At 59.9% G+C, this 18,473-nt stretch overlaps 1 protein-coding gene across 2 annotated transcripts in view; it reads left to right on the forward strand.

The window, feature by feature from the left end:
• The window catches only part of DNAH2 (dynein axonemal heavy chain 2), a 136,762-nt gene that overhangs the window by 57,532 nt on the left and 60,757 nt on the right, over nucleotides 1–18,473 (forward strand). For both annotated transcript variants that reach the window (XM_030546262.1, XM_030546263.1), the window contains exons 27-43: nucleotides 583–739; nucleotides 1,300–1,382; nucleotides 3,495–3,675; nucleotides 3,792–3,930; nucleotides 6,573–6,790; nucleotides 7,289–7,387; nucleotides 7,751–7,876; nucleotides 8,584–8,694; nucleotides 8,833–9,021; nucleotides 13,079–13,182; nucleotides 13,726–13,915; nucleotides 14,168–14,348; nucleotides 14,581–14,708; nucleotides 16,578–16,730; nucleotides 16,859–16,984; nucleotides 17,769–17,987; nucleotides 18,135–18,252. In XM_030546262.1, the coding sequence (XP_030402122.1) occupies nucleotides 583–739; nucleotides 1,300–1,382; nucleotides 3,495–3,675; nucleotides 3,792–3,930; nucleotides 6,573–6,790; nucleotides 7,289–7,387; nucleotides 7,751–7,876; nucleotides 8,584–8,694; nucleotides 8,833–9,021; nucleotides 13,079–13,182; nucleotides 13,726–13,915; nucleotides 14,168–14,348; nucleotides 14,581–14,708; nucleotides 16,578–16,730; nucleotides 16,859–16,984; nucleotides 17,769–17,987; nucleotides 18,135–18,252 (2,522 nt within the window). The remainder of the gene's footprint in view (nucleotides 1–582; nucleotides 740–1,299; nucleotides 1,383–3,494; nucleotides 3,676–3,791; nucleotides 3,931–6,572; nucleotides 6,791–7,288; nucleotides 7,388–7,750; nucleotides 7,877–8,583; nucleotides 8,695–8,832; nucleotides 9,022–13,078; nucleotides 13,183–13,725; nucleotides 13,916–14,167; nucleotides 14,349–14,580; nucleotides 14,709–16,577; nucleotides 16,731–16,858; nucleotides 16,985–17,768; nucleotides 17,988–18,134; nucleotides 18,253–18,473) is intronic.

The following is an 18,473-nucleotide window of genomic DNA, read 5'->3' on the forward strand; positions in this document are numbered from 1 at the left end:
TCACTGTGCTTGTGGGAGTGCGTGGGCCCGGGCCAGGGGGCTGTTCCCTGCCTGCTCTGGGAACAGATCTCTGGGGTTGAAGGGTATAAAACTCTTCTTCCTTCCTCCTTGCCACTTCCCTCTTCAGGGTTGGCAACATTTATAGCCTTCTTCCAACGTGGGTGATCACACATCAGTGCAGACTGATCCTTTGAAGTCTTCCGATATCCAGGCCATGCGCCAAGGCTTCGCTTTCCCCCTTGGTTTTCTTCCATCCACAGTCATTGAAAGAGCCGTCCGATTGATAGCGCTCCCCAGGCTCCGCTGAATATGCCCGCATCTGCGTAGCCTCAACTCCCTCAACTTCTCTCCAGTTGGAGCAACCCACATTAGGCCCCTTCTACCCTCGTTTCATTTCCTATCCCAGAGTGTCCAACCATTTGACCACCTCAACATCTCCATTTCCATGCTGGAGAGCGTACGGATTTCCTTTCTTGGGGCTGGCCAAGTCTCTGTCCTGAAGGGGTTAGAACTGATCCTGGTGTATCAGCAGAGAGGGCCTGTCCATTCCCTGGTTTAATGCTGTTGGTGGCTTCACTGCAGGCATTGGGATCAGGTGAAGGACTTGGTCCTCAGGACGTTTGACCAGGATGCTGAAGATTTCAGGCTGGAGAATATTGTGGAGCTCGGCCTGGATCAACACGTGGAGAAAATCAGTGATATCTCTGCGTCGGCCTCCAAGGAGCTGTCTATCGAGCTGGTAGAGTCTGTCTGTCTGTCCCTCTTCCCTCAGTCATTTCACAGGCTTTCTTTGAGCAGACGTTGAATGTCTCTTCCCAGATCTTAGCAGGACAGGAGTCCACATGGCAAAACCCACTGTCATATTTGGCACTGATTTGCCATCTATCATCTGGAGCCAGGAGTCCTGACTCCCAGTCACTATTAGATATGTTCCTGCTCGGAGTCTCAGTTCCCCTCCTCCTCTTTTAACTTCCCATCTCAGATCTGGGAATGGAACCCAGGAATCCTGACCCCTCCACCACCCGGCTCTAACCCATTACCCCTCCCCTCCCCGAACCAGGAATAGATCCCAGGCGTCCTGACTCCCAGGCTCAGTTCTGACATTAGACACATGGTCTCTCCTTTCTGACCTTAGCCCCAGTCAGTCATAGAATCATAGACTTATCAGGTTCGAAGAGACCTCAGGAAGTCAGCTAGTCCAACCCCCTGCTCAAGCAGGACCAATCCCCAGCTAAATCACCCAGATATGGTAAGGTTTCCCTGTGTATTTCATGCTGTCCGTCCCTGTCTTTCTCCCAGGCCCTGCAAGCCATCGCCAAGACCTGGGATGTGGTGCTGCTGGATATTGTGCCGTACAAGGACAAGGGACACCACCGACTCAGGTAGGGCTTCCGAAGACCTGCCTTGCAGCACCAACAAGAGAGACGGGGTGGGGGCAGGGTTCCTGGGTAGACAAGTAGCTGAACATGGCTGGGTGTGGTCTCCTGCTCGTTAATGAGGCCACATGGTAGTCAGGGGGAAAGCTGGTTTATTTAATTGTTTCTCTGTCTTTCTGAGTACAGGTAGATAGACCCTCCCTTGAACACCTCCTTCCCTTCCCAAAGCTGAGACTAGAACCCTGGAGTCCTGACTCCCAGCTCCTGTTCTGACCACCAGACCAGGCTCCCCTGGTCCTCACGGAGCCCAAGTGTCCTATTCCCAGCCCCCTTGCTCTGACTGCTAGTCTCCACTCCCCTTCCACAGCCAGGAATAGAACCCAGCAGTCCTGAGTCCCAGCACTAGCCACGAAGCCTAGTTTCCTTTTGTTCCCGAAGATCAGAACATTGTTGCAGGGCAGGCCGTGGCCTTTAGATTTCCCCTCCGTCTTTCTCACTAACCTGGTCTTACTAGCAGGAAGCGAGTTTGCTGAGGGCGTCCTGACCTCATGGGGTGTCCCTCCGTGATTGGGTTAATACCTGGGAGCTGCAGGGCTTGCGTGTGGCTGGCTTGTTCAGCTCTGAGATGAAAATGTGTTTGTGCGTGAAGGGAGAGAGAGAAACCGGTGCTAGTCTAGGGGGACTAGAGAGGGATCTGGATTGCGGGCAAACAGTGAGTGTTTTAACACAGCCAAATGTCAACTCGGCCGTCTAGGACGAAAGAGCGCAGGCCAGACCTCCAGGCTGGGGGACTCTCCTGGGAAGCAGGGACTCTGTAAAAGAGATGGGGGCAGGGAGTGGGACATGGGGCCTTTCCCCACTAGGGGGCGCTGTCTCCCATCTGGCCCCGGGGCGGGGGGACTGGCTGGCTCAGGGAGTTGGACATGGGGCCTTTCCCCACTACAGGGTGCTGGCTTCCATCTGGCCCTGGGGTGGGGGGACTGGCTGGCTTAGGGAACGGGACACGGGGCCTTTCCCCACTACGGGGTGCTGGCTCCCATCTGGCCCTGGAGCGAGGGGACTGGCTGGCTCAGGGAACGGGACACGGCACCTTTCCCCTCTAGGGGGTGCTGGCTCCCATCTGGGCCTGGGGCTGGGGGACTGGCAGGCTCAGGGAATGGGACACGGCGCCTTTCCCCACTAGGGGGCACTGGCTCCCATCTGGCCCTGGGGCGGGGGGACTGGCTGGCTCAGGGAACGGGACACAGCACCTTTCCCCTCTAGGGGGTGCTGGCTCCCATCTGGCCCTAGGGCGGGGGGACTGGCTGGCTCAGGGACTGGGACACAGGGCCTTTCCCCACTAGGGGGCGCTGTCTCCCATCTGGCCCTAGGGCGGGGGGACTGGCTGGCTTAGGGACTGGGACACGGGGCCTTTCCCCACTAGGGGGCACTGGCTCCCATCTGGCCCTGGGGCTGGGGGACTGGCTGGTTCAGGGACTGGGGCACGGGGCCTTTCCCCACTAGGGGGCACTGGCTCCCATCTGGCCCTGGGGCGGGGGGACTGGCTGGCTCAGGGAACGGGACACAGCACCTTTCCCCTCTAGGGGGTGCTGGCTCCCATCTGGCCCTAGGGCGGGGGGACTGGCTGGCTCAGGGACTGGGACACAGGGCCTTTCCCCACTAGGGGGCGCTGTCTCCCATCTGGCCCTAGGGCGGGGGGACTGGCTGGCTTAGGGACTGGGACACGGGGCCTTTCCCCACTAGGGGGCACTGGCTCCCATCTGGCCCTGGGGCTGGGGGACTGGCTGGTTCAGGGACTGGGGCACGGGGCCTTTCCCCACTGGGGCGCTAACTCCAATCCAGCCCCACATCACTAGTGTGTACAAGTTCTTCCTGTCTTTTGTGGCCCTGATATGGGATGAGTTTGGGACGTCATTTGAGGACAGGTGCCCATAGCACAGAACTCCCATCCTAACGGGCCCCATTGTGGGCAGGCTTTGCAGAGAGGCCCTGGGCAGATTGGGCCATGGGCGGTGTGCCCCCAAAGGCACATTGGTGGGAGTGCCCCATAGCTGCTCTGCTTGTTGTATGCCCAGGCCTTTCAGCCTCCCACCGATCTCTCACTCCTGGCTCCCGCAGGGGAACGGACGAGGTGTTCCAGGCGCTGGAGGATAACCAGGTCTCCCTCTCCACCATGAAGGCCTCGCGCTTCGTCAAGCCCTTTGAGAAGGAGGTGGACCGCTGGGAGCGCTGCCTCTCACTCATCCTGGAGGTGATCGAGATGGTGCTGACCGTGCAGAGGCAGTGGATGTACCTGGAGGTGAGGAGCCCCCTGCCCAGCGTCCCTGCGCTTCACTGACGGGCCCACACGCAGGGCCAGGTTCCCCACTAATAACGGGCAGGCCATTCTCTCTCTCTGGTGCCAAACTCCCACAGAACATCTTCCTGGGAGAAGACATCCGGAAGCAGCTGCCCCAGGAGTCGGCCTCCTTCGACCAGATCAACGCCAGCTGGAAGACGATCATGGACAGACTGAACAAGGATAACAACGCGCTGCGCGGGACACATTACCCAGGTAGCTGCTGCTCCCCCTCCCTCCGGAGCCCTGCCACAAGCCATCTGCCTCTTCCCACTCTACACAGGCCCTGTTTCCTGCTACTGGGCTGCCTCTGAGAGCAGTGATCTCCGCTCGTCTCTAGCTCCCCAGCGGAGTCTGCTTAGTAGGAGTAGGACTATAAGGTGGATAGAAAGCTGGCTAGATCGTCAGGCTCAACCGGTAGTGATCAACGGCTCCATGTCTAGTTGGCAGCCGGTTTCAAGCAGAGTGCCCCAAGGGTCGGTCCTGGGGCCGGGTTTGTTCAATATCTTCATTAATGATCTGGAGGATGGGATGAATTGCACCCTCAGCAAGTTAGCAGATGACACTAAGCTGGGGGCAGAGGTAGATACGCTGGGGGGTACGGATAGGGTCCAGAGGGACCTAGACAAATCAGAGGATTAGGCCAAAAGAAACCTGATGAGGTTCAACAAGAACAAATGCAGAGTCCTGCACTTAGGATGGAAGAAGCCCAGGTTCTGACACAGGCTGGGGACCGAATGGCTAGGAAGCAGTTCTGCAGAAAAGGACCTGGGGCTTACGGTGGACGAGAAGCTGGATATGAGTGTGACGAACTGGAAATGTTCTTAATGTTTGCTCTGCATAGTGTGTTGGTGCCTCAGTGTCCCCTATGCAGTTCTTAGGAATCTGGGTGGTGGAATAAAGGTGTGTGATTGCTACAGAGCAAAGGGCCAGTGCACCTAAATGCCTGGCACTCGGTCTCCTAGCAGCTGATGGCCTGGGCCCCTCCTCTGCAAAGGTGCCAGCTGAAGGTATTGGAGACAAAGAGGTCAGGTGACCTCCTGGCCCGGGAAAGGGGCTGAGCAGAGAGGAAGGGCTGGAGGGGATTGTTAGTCTGGAGCTGGCTGGGGATGAGACGTAAAGTGCGGATGTGGGGGTCTGATTCACTGCCCCCCAGAATGGACCAGGCCCAAGGGTCCAGTTCGCAGTACCTAGAAACTCTATTTTAGATCATGATCCTGTCATCGAATAAACCTGTTTTACTGGCTGGCTGAGAGTCACATCTGACTGCAAAGTGGGGGTGCAGGACCCTGTGGCTTCCCCAGGACCCCGCCTGGGCGGGCTCGCTGTGGGAAGCGCACGGAGGGGCAGAGGATAGTGAATGCTCCAAGGAGAGACCAGGAGGTGAAGCCGTGTGAGCTTCTTGCCCTGAACAAGTCTGCTCCAAGGGATAGGAGGCTCCCCAAAGTCCTGACTGGCTTGGTGGGGAGCAGTTCCAGAGCATCGCCCGGGGACTCCGTGACAACGAGTCAGCAGTGTGTCCTTGTTGCCAGGAAGGCTAACGGCATTTTGGGCTGTATTAGTAGGGGCACTGCCAGCAGATCGAAGGACGTGATCATTCCCCTCTATTTGGCACTGGTGAGGCCACACCTGGAGTATTGTGACCAGTTTTGGTCCCCCCACTACAGAAGGGATGTGGACAAATTGGAGAGAGTCCAGCGGAGGGCAACAGAAATGATCAGGGGGCTGGAGCACATGACTTATGAGGAGGGGCTGAGGGAACTGGGATTGTTTAGTCTGCAGAAGAGAAGAGTAAGGGGGGATTTGATAGCTGCTTTCAACGACCTGAAGGGGGATCCAAAGAGGATGGAGCTCGGCTGTTCTCAGTGGTGGCAGGTGACAGAACAAGGAGCAATGGTCTCAAGTTGCAGTGGGGGAGGTCTAGGTTGGATATTAGGAAACGCTATTTCACTAGAAGGGTGAGGTGGTGGAATCTCCTTCCTTAGAGGTTTTTAAGGTCAGCCTTGACAAAGCCCTGGCCGGGGTGATTTAGTTGGGGTAGGTCCTGCTTTGAGCAGGGGGTTGGACTAGATACCTCCTGAGGTCCCTTCCAACCCTGATCTTCTCTGATTCTATGAGTAACTGGCTCGGAGGCCTCCAAAGGAGATTCACTGCTATGTGGTGGTGGTTCAGTAGGGGGCACTCTCCCCTCTTAGCCAGTGCTGACCCCAGTGGAGTGCTAGGGCTCTAAGCCCTGGGAAGAGAGGGTGGCGGTTCAGTCGGGATCGCTCAGTCAGTGCCGCCCCAAAGCCACAGCACAGCGCTTGGGGCCTATGTGCAGGGAGCAGGGTGAGGGTCATTCTCCTCTGAGTCCCAGGGCCGAGCCCAGGTCCCTAGTGTGGGGCTTGGTCCTTAGCCCGTGCTGCCGGAGCAGGGTGTGGGGCTCAGGATGGGCCATCGCCGGTGAAACTGAAGAGCGCTTGGTGGAAGCAGCCCCCTTTAAAGGCTTGATCTAGCTTGTGGCCCCTTTCTCGTTCAAACGGAGAGTGAGGCCATTGTTTGCAGGAGGAAAGATTGCAGCACCTTGAGGCCTGGGGCTGAGGCTGAGCAAACTCACTGCACCTGGGGCTGACGCCGGGAGGCAACAGGGCTGCCACCCTGAGGATCTGCCAGGGTGACTCAGAGCCGCATGGGGGCGGGGAGTGGGGATCAGGAATGGAAGGGAGTGGGTTCAGGGGAACGGGGATGGGGAGAGGGAGACCCAGGTCTTGACCTTGCTGCTGAAGGCCAGGGGAGGGAGCTTTGTGAAGGGAGGACCATGTGACCTGGCTGGGGTGGGGCCAGCAGGAGTCAGGGGGCCCGTGGTGCTTTCCCCCCAGGCCTCCTGGACAAGCTGGTGGAGATGAACAGCGCCCTGGAGGAGATCCAGAAATCCCTGGACATGTACCTGGAGACCAAGCGCCACATCTTCCCCCGCTTCTACTTCCTGTCCAACGACGATCTGCTGGAGATCCTGGGCCAGTCGCGCAACCCCGAGGCCGTCCAGCCCCACCTCAAGAAGTGCTTCGACAACATCAAGTGCCTCAAAATCCAGAAGGTCCAGAGCCTGCCCCCGGCGTAGCCTCCTCCTGCTTTGTGCAGAGTTCCTGGTCCTTCTCCCCATTCAACCCTGGGGTCTTGGCTAAATCCCAGCCTGGGTGGTGCCATCCGGCTGCCCCAAAGCCCCGGACTTTTCAGCCAGAGAGGAGATTCTCCTTCGCTTGTTGAACAATGTGGGGGCGCTGGTAGCAGTCGCCACCCACCTGGGCAATGAGCGAGGGACCCCTGTATAAACAGCTACCCCTGGTCCCCCAGAGGTGGGAACCCATCTAAACACATTCTGGAAGGGGAGGGTGACCTTGTGGTTACAGCAGAAGGGGACAGTTTCTGCCCTGGTACAGCCGGCTGTCAGCCCCTCTGAATCTGACCCCCAAGCCCCTTCCCCCCCTTTGGCCCGCCCTCGGGCTCTGGTCTTCATGCCCATCTCACCCGGAGCACGGGAATCCATGAGGCACTTGGAGGTGGGCGGAGCATGAGTATTCTCCTCATTTCTCAGGTGGGAATGGGCAACAAGTCAGAAGCCGTGGGCATGTACTCCTTGGACGGGGAGTATGTGGAGTTCGCTCACTCCGTGCTGCTGGAAGGGCCCGTGGAGGTGAGGGGGCCAGCTCTGGGCGGTGGGAGCTGGGGCTTTGGGTAGCCCAATCCTGGTTCCTCTGACCCCCCATGCACCTTGGGCACCTCCGCTGGCTCCCCAGCTCTGGTCCGATCCAATTCCAAATCACTCCCGCTCCTGGGTCTGTGGCAGTGTTCCTGCTGCGGGCGCCAGCCCCTCTCCCCTTTCAGACCTCCGCTGTGAAATCCCCTCCGCCCCCCGGTGCCAGGCCCTGGGTGGGTGTCGCCCGCTTCGCGAGGGAGAGGAAGTTGGTGCGAAGGAATCGGGTTGCGTTGTCCTGAAGAGGGTGCAGGGGGAACCCCCCTAGACGTCCCCTCAGCCCCCCGTCTGCCTGCTTCCCAGGAGTGGCTGTGTGACGTGGAGCGGGCCATGCGCTGGACCCTGAAGGAGCTGCTGAGAAACTGCCGCCTGGCCCTGAAGAAGATGCTGACGAAAAGGGACAAGTGGGTGAAGGAGTGGGCTGGACAGGTGACTACTGCGCCCCCAGGGCACAGGGGGCCACGGCTCGGCCAGTGGCTCGGGGTGACAGGGACTGGCCTTACAGCCTGGTCCGGCTCCACTGAAGCCAGTGGGAGGCTTTCTATTGACGGGGTTGGATCAGCCTTGGGTACACTCAGGTCATACGTGGAGTGAGTTTGGTGAGCCTCAGCTCAGCCACGCCGTTGAACATGGGGAGGAGGGTTCAGAATTCAGAGCAGAGGATTGAGTGTCAGGACTCCTGGGTTCTTGTCCTGGCTCTGGGAGGGGGGTGGGGGCTGGTGGGTTAGAGCAGGGGGGCTGGGAGCCAGGACTTCTGGGTTCTCTCCCCAGCTCTGGGGAGTGGGTTCTAGGCGTTAGAGCAGGCACTAGGGACTTGGAACTCGGGGCTCCATACCCTGGATTTCATTCTGCCAGAGCTGGGAAAGTCACTTTCTGGGCGTGGGCCTCAGTGTTCCCCCGCGTAAAAGGGATCCAGTGACCCTGACCCCCCTGGGTAAAGTGCTTAGAGCCCCCAGGCTGAGGGGAAGATACAGGCGGAGAAAGAGGGACGTGGGGCACAGGACAAATGGTCATTTCTTGGATTAGGGTTTTGGAGGTCTGTGGGCAGGGGGCTCCCGAGAACTGAGCTCGGGGGGGCTGGGGAAGAGAGGATTTGCCAGTGCCCCTCCCTCCACCTCACTCCTCGTCTCTTGCAGATGGTGATCACTGCCAGCCAGATCCAGTGGACAACGGACGTCACCAAGTGCCTGGCCAGCTGCAAGGAGCGAGGGGACAAGAAATTCCTCAGGGTCATGAAGAAGAAGCAGGTGAAGGGGAGAGCGCAGCGCAGCCGTGCACGCTGGCACTGGCACTCCCGGGCACGCTCACGTGCTCGCACACATGCGCACACTGCTCACTACGACATGCCCTCACGTACGTCTGACCACTGGCTGTTTCCTTGCTAGGTGTCCCTGCTGAATAAGTACTCGGAGGCCATCCGGGGCAGCCTGACCAAGATCATGCGCCTGAAGATCGTCGCGCTGGTGACGGTGGAAGTCCACGCGCGGGACGTCATAGAAAAACTCTACAAGAGCAGCTTGATGGACGTGACGTCCTTCGAGTGGCTGAGTCAGCTCCGCCTCTACTGGGACAAGGTGAGAATGGACTGGCCTCTAAGCGTGTGAGGCCCACGCTGCCCCGTGCTGGCTGGATTTCCACCTGCTGGGGAGAGTAGGTGTATGTGGGGCTAGTTCTGCCACCCCCTCCGGGGCAGAATCAGTCCTAGCTATACGCCTGCGCCCGCATTACTGCCCCCTGCTCTTCAGCCTCAGCAGCCGTGCTGAGCAGAGGGGAAGATGTTGCCTTCAACGTACCTGTAATTCCCTGCAGTTTGCCATCCTGCTTGGGCCGTTAGCCACCTCAGGCACCCGGCTCTGTTTCACCCCCTTTCTTCCCCTATGGACTGCCCCCGGTGTCCATTGCCAGGGACAGGGTGCAATATACAATCATAGGAACTGAGAAGATGAGGGTTGGAGGAGACCTCAGGAGGTATCTTCTAGTCCAAGCCCCTGCTCAGAGCAGGACCATCCCCAACTGAATCATCTCAGCCAGGGCTTTGTCAGCTGGGCCTTAAAAACCTCTAAGGAAGGAGATTCCACCACCTCCCTAGTGAACCCATTCCACTGCTTCACCACCCTCCTAGTGAAATAGTGTTTCCTAATATCCAACCTAGACCTCCCCCACTGCAACTTGAGACCAACGCTCCTTGTTCTGTCATCTGCCACCACTGAGAGCAGCCGAGCTCCATCCTCTTTGGACCCCCTTTTCAGATAGCTGAAGGCAGCTATTAAATCCCCCCTCACTCTTCTCTTCTGTAGACTAAATAACCCCAGTTCCCTCGGCCTCTCCTCATAAGTCATGTGCCCCAGGCCCCTAATCATTTTCGTTGCCCTCCGCTGGACTCTCTCCAATTTGTCCAAATCCTTTCTATGGTGGGGGGCCCAAAACTGGACACAGTACTCCAGATGAGACCTCAGCAGTGCCGAATAGAAGGGAATGATCACGTCCCTCGATCTGCAGGCAATGCCCCTACTTATATAGCCCAAAATGCCGTTAGCCTTCTTAGCAACAAGGGCACACTGCTGACTCATATCCAGCTTCTCGTCCACTGTAACTCCCAGGTCCTTTTCTGCAGAACTGCCACTTAGCCAGTCGGTTCCTAGTCTGTAGCAGTGAATGGGATTCTTCCTTCCTAAGGGCAGGACTCTGCATTTGTTCTTGTTGAACCTCATCAGGTTTCTTCTGGCCCAATCCTCTGATTTGTCTAGGTCACTCTGGACCCTATCCCTACCCTCCAGCGTATCTATCTCTGCCCCAGTTTAGTGTCATCTGCGAACTTGCTGAGGCTGCAATGAATCCCATCCTCCAGATCATTAATGAAGGTGTTGAACAAAACAGGCCCCAGGACCGACCCTTGGGGCACTCCGCTTGAAACCGGCTGCCAGCTAGACGTGGAGCCGTTGATCGCTACCCATTGAGGCTGATGATCTAACCAGCTTTCTATCCACCTTATAGTCCATTCATCCAGCCCATACTTCTTTAACTTGCTGGCAAGAATACTGTGGGAGACCGTATCAAAAGCTTTGTTAAAGTCAAAGTATATCACATCCACTGCTTTCCCCATATCCCCAGAGCCAGTTATCTCATCATAGAAGGCAATCGAGTTAGTCAGGCATGACTTGCCCTTGGTGAACCAATGTTGACTGTTTCTGGTCATCTTCCTCTCCTCTGAGTGCTTCAAAATGGATTCCTTGAGGTCCTGCTCCATGATTTTTCCAGGGACTGAGGTGAGGCTGACTGGCCTGTAGTTCCCCAGGTTCTCCTCCTTCCCTTTTTTAAACATGGGCACTACAGTAGCCTTTTTCCAGTAGTCTGGGACCTCCCCCAATTGCCATGAGTTTTCAAAGTTAATGGCCAGTGGCTCTGCAATCACATCAGCCAGTCCCTCAGCACCCTCGAATGCAGCGCATCCAGCCCCATGGATTTGTGCATGTCCAGCTTTTCTGAATAGTCCTTAACCTGGTCTTTCACCCCTGAGGGCTGCTCACCTCCTCCCCATACTGTGCTGCCCAGAGCAGCAGTCTGGGAGCTGACCTTGTCTTCGAAGACCGAGGCCGAAAGAGCATTGAGTACTTCAGCTTTTCCCACATCTTCTGTCACTAGGTGGCCTCCCACATTTGGTAAGGGGCCCGCACTTTCCCTTCTTGTTGCTAACATACCTGTAGAAACCTTTCTTGTTACTCTTAACATCTCTTGCTAGCTGCAACTCCAAGTGTGCTTTGGCCTTCCTGATTTCACCTCTGCATGTTCGAGAGCAATGTTTTTATACTCCTCCCTAGTCATGTGTCCAAGTTTCCACTTCTTGTAAGCTTCCTTTTTGTGTTTAAGCTCACCAAACATTTCTCTGTTAAGCCAAGCTGGTCGCCTGCCATATTTGCTATTCCTTCTGCGCATCGGCATGGTTTGTTCCTGCAGCCTCAATAAGGGCTTCTTTAAAATATAGCCAGCTCTCCTGGACTCCTTTCCCCCTCATGTTATTCTCCCAGGGGATCCTGCCCATCAGTTTCCTGAGGGAGTCCAAGTCTGCTTTTCTGAAGTCCAGGGTCTGTATTCTATTGCTTTTGTCAGTATCCTGAACTCGACCATCTCATGGTCACTGCTGCCCAGGTTGCCACCCACTTCTACTTCCCCTACCAATTCTTCCCTGTTTGTGAGCAGCAGGTCAAGAGGAGCACGGCCGATGGTTGGTTCCTCCAGCACTCGCACCAGGAAATTGTCCCCAACACTTTCCAAAAACTTCCTGGATTGTCTGTGCGCCGCTGCATTGCTCTCCTGGCAGATGTTAGGGGGATTGAAGTCCCCTGTGAAAACCAGGGCCTGTGATCTGGAAACTTCAGTTGGTTGTCTGAAGAAAGCCTGGTCCACCTCCTCCTCCTGGTCAGGCGGTCTATAGCAGACGCCCGCCACGACATCACCCTTGTTGCTCTCGCCTCCAAACTGAACCCAAAGACTCTCAACAGATTATTCTCCAGTTTCACACTGGAGCTCTGAGCAATCATACAGTGCAACTCCTGCACCTTTTCTCCCCCGCCCGTCCTTCCTGAACAGTTCATACCCATCCGTGACAGCGCTCCAGTCATGTGAGTTACCCCACCAAGTCTGTTATTCCAGTCACATCAGAGTTCCTTGACTGTGCCGGGACGTCCAATTCTTCCTGCCTGTTTCCCAGGCCTCTTGCGTTCCTGTACAGGCGCCTAAGATAACTAGCCGATTGCCCTGCTTTCTCAGGATGAATCAGGCGGCCTCCCTTGTTGCACCCTCCTCCTTGTATCCCACTTCCCCACTTCTCTCCGGGCTTAGGTCACCATCCCAGGTGAACCTAGTTTAAAGCCCTGCTCACGAGGTTAGCCAGCCTGCCTGCGAAGATGCACTTCCTTCTCTTCGTTAGGTGGATCCCATCTCTTCCTAGCAATCCTTCTTCCTGGAACAATATCCCGTGGTCGAAGACTCCAAAGCCCTCTCTGTGACCCCACCTGCGGAGCCACGCATTTACCTCCACGATTCGATGGGCCTTTTTCTTCACCGGGCAGTACCTGGGGGGAACTCCATGGCTTGAGACAGAGTCCCCAGGACTAGAGGGTATGGGGCAGCACTGCCCTGGGGGGCTGGAGGAGCCAGGCCTGCTCCGGGTCTCAATGTCCGGGGTCCCTGGGGAGCTCTCTGCCATGTCTGGTGCCCCCCCAGCCCTGCTTTTTATCTCTCCTTTGAGGTGGCAGCGACCCAGTGGGCTCAGGATGGGATGTGAAGCTGGGAACTCAGCAGCTCCACCTCCACTTGCCGCATGGCCTCGGCCAAGCCCCTTTTCCATCTGTGCCTCCTTTTCTCCCCGGTGATATGACCCACCTCCCCGGCTAGGGGCAGTCAGAGGGCTACCGGGTTTGTGTCTGCAGAGTGCCCTGGTACGGCAGGAGGGGGGAAGAACCTGACCTCATGGGCTGCCGGATGGATTCCCCCGGGATCTGCACATCCGTCCTCTCTGCAGTCTGATGAGTCTCTCCCCTGGTGCCTGCTTGTCCTCTGTCACGGGAGCCCCATGGGCAGGTGGGGGAGTCCAGAGGCCTGGTTCTATTTCCCCCCCATTTCCCTCGGCAGGATCTGGACGACTGTGTCATCAGGCAAACCAACACCCAGTTCCCCTATGGCTACGAGTACCTGGGGAACTCCGGCCGCTTGGTCATCACGCCGCTCACCGACAGGTACAGCACGGCGTGCCCAGTCCCTGCCGCTCCAGTGCAGTGCTGGGGACGCGCTGGGAGATTGGGGATCACAAGAGGCACCTAGAGTTTGTTGGCTACGCTAAGGTGATGGCTTGAGCTCTGACAGTGAAACTGCTTCTCAGGAAAGTGCACAGGAGAGCTAGGGACTAACTGCTGAGCTTATCATTGACTATCAGGGTTGGAAGGGACCTCAGGAGGTATCTAGTTCAACCCCCTGCTCAGAGCAGGACCAATCCCCAGACAGATTTTTGCCCCAGATCCCTAAATGGCCCCCTCAGGGATTGAACTCACAACCCTGGGTTTAGCAGGGTAATGCTCAAACCACTGAGCTATCCCTGCCCCCTTTCTTGGGCTTCCTGCTGGCTTCAGCTGAGGTCTGTTCCCAGAGGCAGAGGGGCTGGATGGGCAGAAGAGCAGAGTGGACATTGGAGGGATGGAGAGAGGAGATCCCTGTGGTGGATGGCCCGGGGGCGGGCTGGGGAAAGCAGGGAGATTGATGCGTGGTCTCCCCTCTCTTTCCAGGTGCTACATAACTCTGACCACAGCCCTCCACCTCCACCGGGGAGGGTCTCCCAAAGGCCCTGCCGGCACAGGGAAAACGGAGACTGTGAAAGATCTGGGCAAGGCCCTGGGCATGTATGTGATTGTAGTGAACTGCTCCGAAGGCCTGGACTATAAATCCATGGGGCGCATGTACTCGGGCCTGGCTCAGGTAAGGGGTCAGGCCACTGCACTGGCTCCAGAGCACATGGGCGCTTCCCAGGGTGGGACTCCCAGACCCACTCCCCTCCCAGAGCTGGGGATGGAACTCAGGAGCCCTGGCTGCTGGCCCCCCACGTTCTAACCACTAGATCCCACTCCCTCTCTGGGGCAGGGTGAGGTGGATAGTCGTGGGGCCGTGCATGAATGGGAGGAACCTGTCTATGGCAGCCCCCACCCCTCGCTTTCTGCTCTCATCCCACAGACAGGAGCCTGGGGCTGCTTTGACGAGTTCAACCGCATCAACATTGAGGTGCTGTCGGTGGTGGCCCAGCAGATCCTCTCCATTCTCTCGGCCTTGGCCGCCAACATGACCTCCTTCATCTTTGAGGGCCATAAGATCAAGCTGGTGTGGTCCTGTGGCATCTTCGTCACCATGAACCCAGGTGGGAGACACGGCTGTGCTCACGGAAAGGTCCCTCTCGCTGGCGGGGTGGCTGGCTCGGGCGTGGCAGGAGTTCAGATGGGCACCACATGGCCATTAGGGAAGAACCCAAGACCAGCCGGTCCCTATGCAGGGGCCTCGGCTCAGGGTCCCAGGCCTCGGGTTGGGTAAAGGGAGTGGGGAGGAGATGGCAGGTGGCCAGGGCTAACGTGCTGCTGGGTGCCGTGGGGCAGGTTACGCCGGACGGACAGAGCTGCCCGACAACCTCAAGTCCATGTTCCGCCCCATCTCCATGGTGGTGCCGGACTCCACGCTCATCGCAGAGATCATCCTCTTCGGAGAAGGGTTCAGCAACTGTAAGGTACTCGCGGGCCTGGGGCCGCGGAGCTCAGAGAGTCGCCCTAGCTGGGAGCACTCGTGGCCTGGTCCCAGCCAGGGAGGGGACCTGCGGGCTCAGAGAACGGGACACAGGGCCTTTCCCGTCCGGGTGGCACAGGCTCCCATCCAGCCCCAGACTGGGGGGACTGGCGGGCTCAGAGAACGGGACACGGGGCCTTTCCTGTCCGGGTGGCACAGGCTCCCATCCGGCCCCAGACTGGGGGGACTGGCGGGCTCAGAGAACGGGACACGGGGCCTTTCCTGTCCGGGTGGCACAGGCTTCTATCCAGCCCCAGACTGGGGGGACTGGCGGGCTCAGAGAACGGGACACGGGGCCTTTCCCGTCCGGGTGGCACAGGCTCCTATCCAGCCCCAGACTGGGGGGACTGGTGGGCTCAGGGATTGGGACACGAGGCCTTTCCTGTCCGGGTGGCACAGGCTCCTATCCAGCCCCAGACTGGGGGGACTGGCGGGCTCAGAGAGTCGCCCTAGCTGGGAGCACTCGTGGCCTGGTCCCAGCCAGGGAGGGGACCTGCGGGCTCAGAGAACGGGACACGGAGCCTTTCCCGTCCGGGTGGCCCGAGCTCCCATGCGGACCCAGACTGGGGGGACTGGCGGGCTCAGAGAACGGGACACAGGGCCTTTCCTGTCCAGGTGGCACAGGCTCCTATCCAGCCCCAGACTGGGGGGCCTGGCGGGCTCAGAGAACGGGACACGGAGCCTTTCCCGTCCGGGTGGCCCAGGCTCCCATGCGGACCCAGACTGGGGGGACTGGCGGGCTCAGAGAACGGGACACAGGGCCTTTCCTGTCGGGGTGGCACAGGCTCCTATCCAGCCCCAGACTGGGGGGCCTGGCGGGCTCAGAGAACGGGACACGGGGCCTTTCCCGTCCGGGTGGCACAGGCTCCTATCCAGCCCCAGACTGGGGGGACTGGCGGGCTCAGAGAACGGGACATGGGGCCTTTCCTGTCCGGGTGGCACAGGCTTCCATCCCCCAGACTGTGGGGACTGGCGGGCTCAGAGAACGGGACATGGGGCCTTTCCTGTCCGGGTGGCCCGGGCTCCCATCCAGCCCCAGACTGGGGGGGACTGGCGGGCTCAGAGAACGGGACACAGGGCCTTTCCTGTCGGGGTGGCACAGGCTCCTATCCAGCCCCAGACTGGGGGGCCTGGCGGGCTCAGAGAACGGGACACGGGGCCTTTCCCGTCCGGGTGGCACAGGCTTCCATCCCCCAGACTGGGGGGACTGGCGGGCTCAGAGAACGGGACATGGGGCCTTTCCTGTCTGGGTGGCCCAGGCTTCCATCCGGCCCCAGACTGGGGGGACTGGCTGGCTCAGGGATTGGGACACGGGGCCCTTCCCATCTGGGTGGCTCGGGCTCCCATCCGGCCCCAGACTAGGGGGACTGGTGGGCTCAGGGATTGGGACACAAGGCCCTTCCCGCCTGGGTGGCCCGGACTCCCATCCGGCCGCAGACTGGGAGGACTGGCAGGCTCAGGGATTGGGACACGAGGCCCTTCCCGCCTGGGTGGCTCGGGCTCCCATCCGGCCCCAGACTGGGGGGACTGGCAGGCTCAGGGATTGGGACACGAGGCCCTTCCTGTCTGGGTGGCTCGGGCTCCTATCTAGCCCCAAGGTTGGGGGACCAGCTGGCCAGGATGAGGGGGTTTCTGCTCTTGGGGGTGCTGGCTGTGGCATGGCTCCAGGGGTCAGAGGACGGCAGGCGGGGTGAGCTGGGGGTTCTGGCTCTCAGCGAGATGCCCCCTCCGAAGCCTGGTGCCCTGGCCCCCCGCAATGGAGCCCCCGGCTGCCGCGCCCCACCCCGCGCTGATGGGCTCCGCTCTGTCCCAGCTCCTGGCCAAGAAGGTCTACACCCTCTACTCGCTGGCAGTGCAGCAGCTCTCCAAGCAGGACCACTACGACTTCGGCCTGCGGGCGCTGACGTCGCTGCTCCGCTACGCCGGGAAGAAGCGCAGGGTGCACCCCGACATCACCGACGAAGAGGTGAGGTGCCCCTGGGATGTGCCGGGCGGCGCTGGAGGGGGCCGTGGGGAGCGATGCGGTCAGTGTGCCAGCTGGATCTCCAGCACCCCGAGGTGCCCGGCTCACCTGGCTCTCCTGGTGGCTTTCAGATCCTCCTCATGGCCATGAAGGACATGAATATCGCCAAGCTCGCCTCAGTCGACATGCCTCTCTTCAATGGCATCGTCCAGGACCTCTTCCCGGGCATCGAGTCGCCGGTCATTGACTACGGGAAGGTCAGCTAGCCGGCCCGGCCCTCAGCTGGGCTCCTTCCCCCACGGCTGGAGCCATGTGCCCTCTAGTGCCGAGGGGCTGCACTGCCGAGGCACTTCCTTCCCGAGAGCTGGGGACGCCTAGGTTTTGTTCCCAGCTCAGGGACAGGAGCAGGGGGTAGTGGTTAGAGCAGGGGGGCTGGGAGCCAGGACTCCTGGGTTCTCTCCCTAGCTCTGGGAGGGCAGTGGGGGCTGGTGGGTCGGAGCAGGGGGGGGCTGGGAGCCAGGACTCCTGGGTTCTCTCCCCAGCTCTGGGAGGGGAGTGGGGGCTGGTGGGTTAGAGCGGGGGGGCTGGGAGCCAGGACTCCTGGGTTCTCTCCTGAGTCTGGGAGGGGAGTGGTGTCTAGTGGTTAGAGCAGAGGGGCTGGGGGCCGGACTCCTGGGTTCTCTCCTGAGTCTGGGAGGGGAGTGGGGTCTAGTGGTTAGAGCAGGGGGGCTGGCAGCCAGGACTCCTGGGTTCTCTCCCCGGCTCTGGGAGGAGAGCGGGGTCTGGTGGGTTAGAGCAGGGGGCTGGGAGCCAGGACTCCTGGGTTCTCTCCCTGGCTCTGGGAGGGGAGCGGTGCCTAGTGGTTAGAGCAGCGGGGCTGTGGGCCAGGACTCCTGGGTTCTCTCCTGGGCTGGACGGGGAACGGGGTCCCGGGGGCACGTGCAGCGAGCTCAGGCCGGCCGTGTCCGTCGCTGCTGGAGTGGGCCACTCCCCGCTCCGTGCCCGGGGCCCGTCACCCCAGGCCGGGCCCTGTCTCTGCAGCTGAAGGAAGCCATCGAGCTGGAGCTGAAGGGGATGGGGCTGCAGGTGACGCCCTTCACCATCACCAAGGTCATCCAGCTGTACGAGACCAAGAACTCCCGCCACTCCACCATGATTGTGGGCACCACAGGCAGCGGCAAGACGGTCACCTGGCGCACCCTGCAGGCCACCATGGCCACCCTGTGCCGGAGCGGGGACGCCGCCTACAACCTCGTCCGGGTCAGTGGGTGGGGACTGGGGCTGCCCTGGCGCCGGGGGGGTGGCAGGGGGCTGGGAGCCGGGGCAGGGCTGGGCAGGGGTCCCTGGCTTCCCACCCCCTCTAACTGGTTCTCTCCTCTGCCCTCCGGCTGGCGCTGGGCCCGGCAGGAATTCCCCCTGAATCCCAAGGCCGTGTCCCTGGGCGAGCTGTATGGAGAGTACGACCTCAGCACTGGCGAGTGGACGGACGGCATCCTGTCCAGCGTCATGCGGGCAGCCTGCGCAGGTACCCACGGGCGGCAGGGCCAGGGCCAGGGGTGAGCCGCAGCCAGAGGGGGGGCAGGGCACGGCTCAGAGGAGTGGGCGGGGGGGGGGGCTGTGCCCAGGGGCAGGGCACGGCTCAGAGGAGTGGGCAGGGGGGGCTGTGCCTGGGGCAGGGCACGGTCCAGAGGAGTGGGCACGGGGAGCTGTGCCCGGGGTCAGGGCAGGGCTGATAGGACTGGGCAG

This window comes from Gopherus evgoodei, unplaced genomic scaffold (assembly GCF_007399415.2).
Source record: "Gopherus evgoodei ecotype Sinaloan lineage unplaced genomic scaffold, rGopEvg1_v1.p scaffold_43_arrow_ctg1, whole genome shotgun sequence".
NCBI classification, from domain to species: domain Eukaryota; kingdom Metazoa; phylum Chordata; order Testudines; family Testudinidae; genus Gopherus; species Gopherus evgoodei.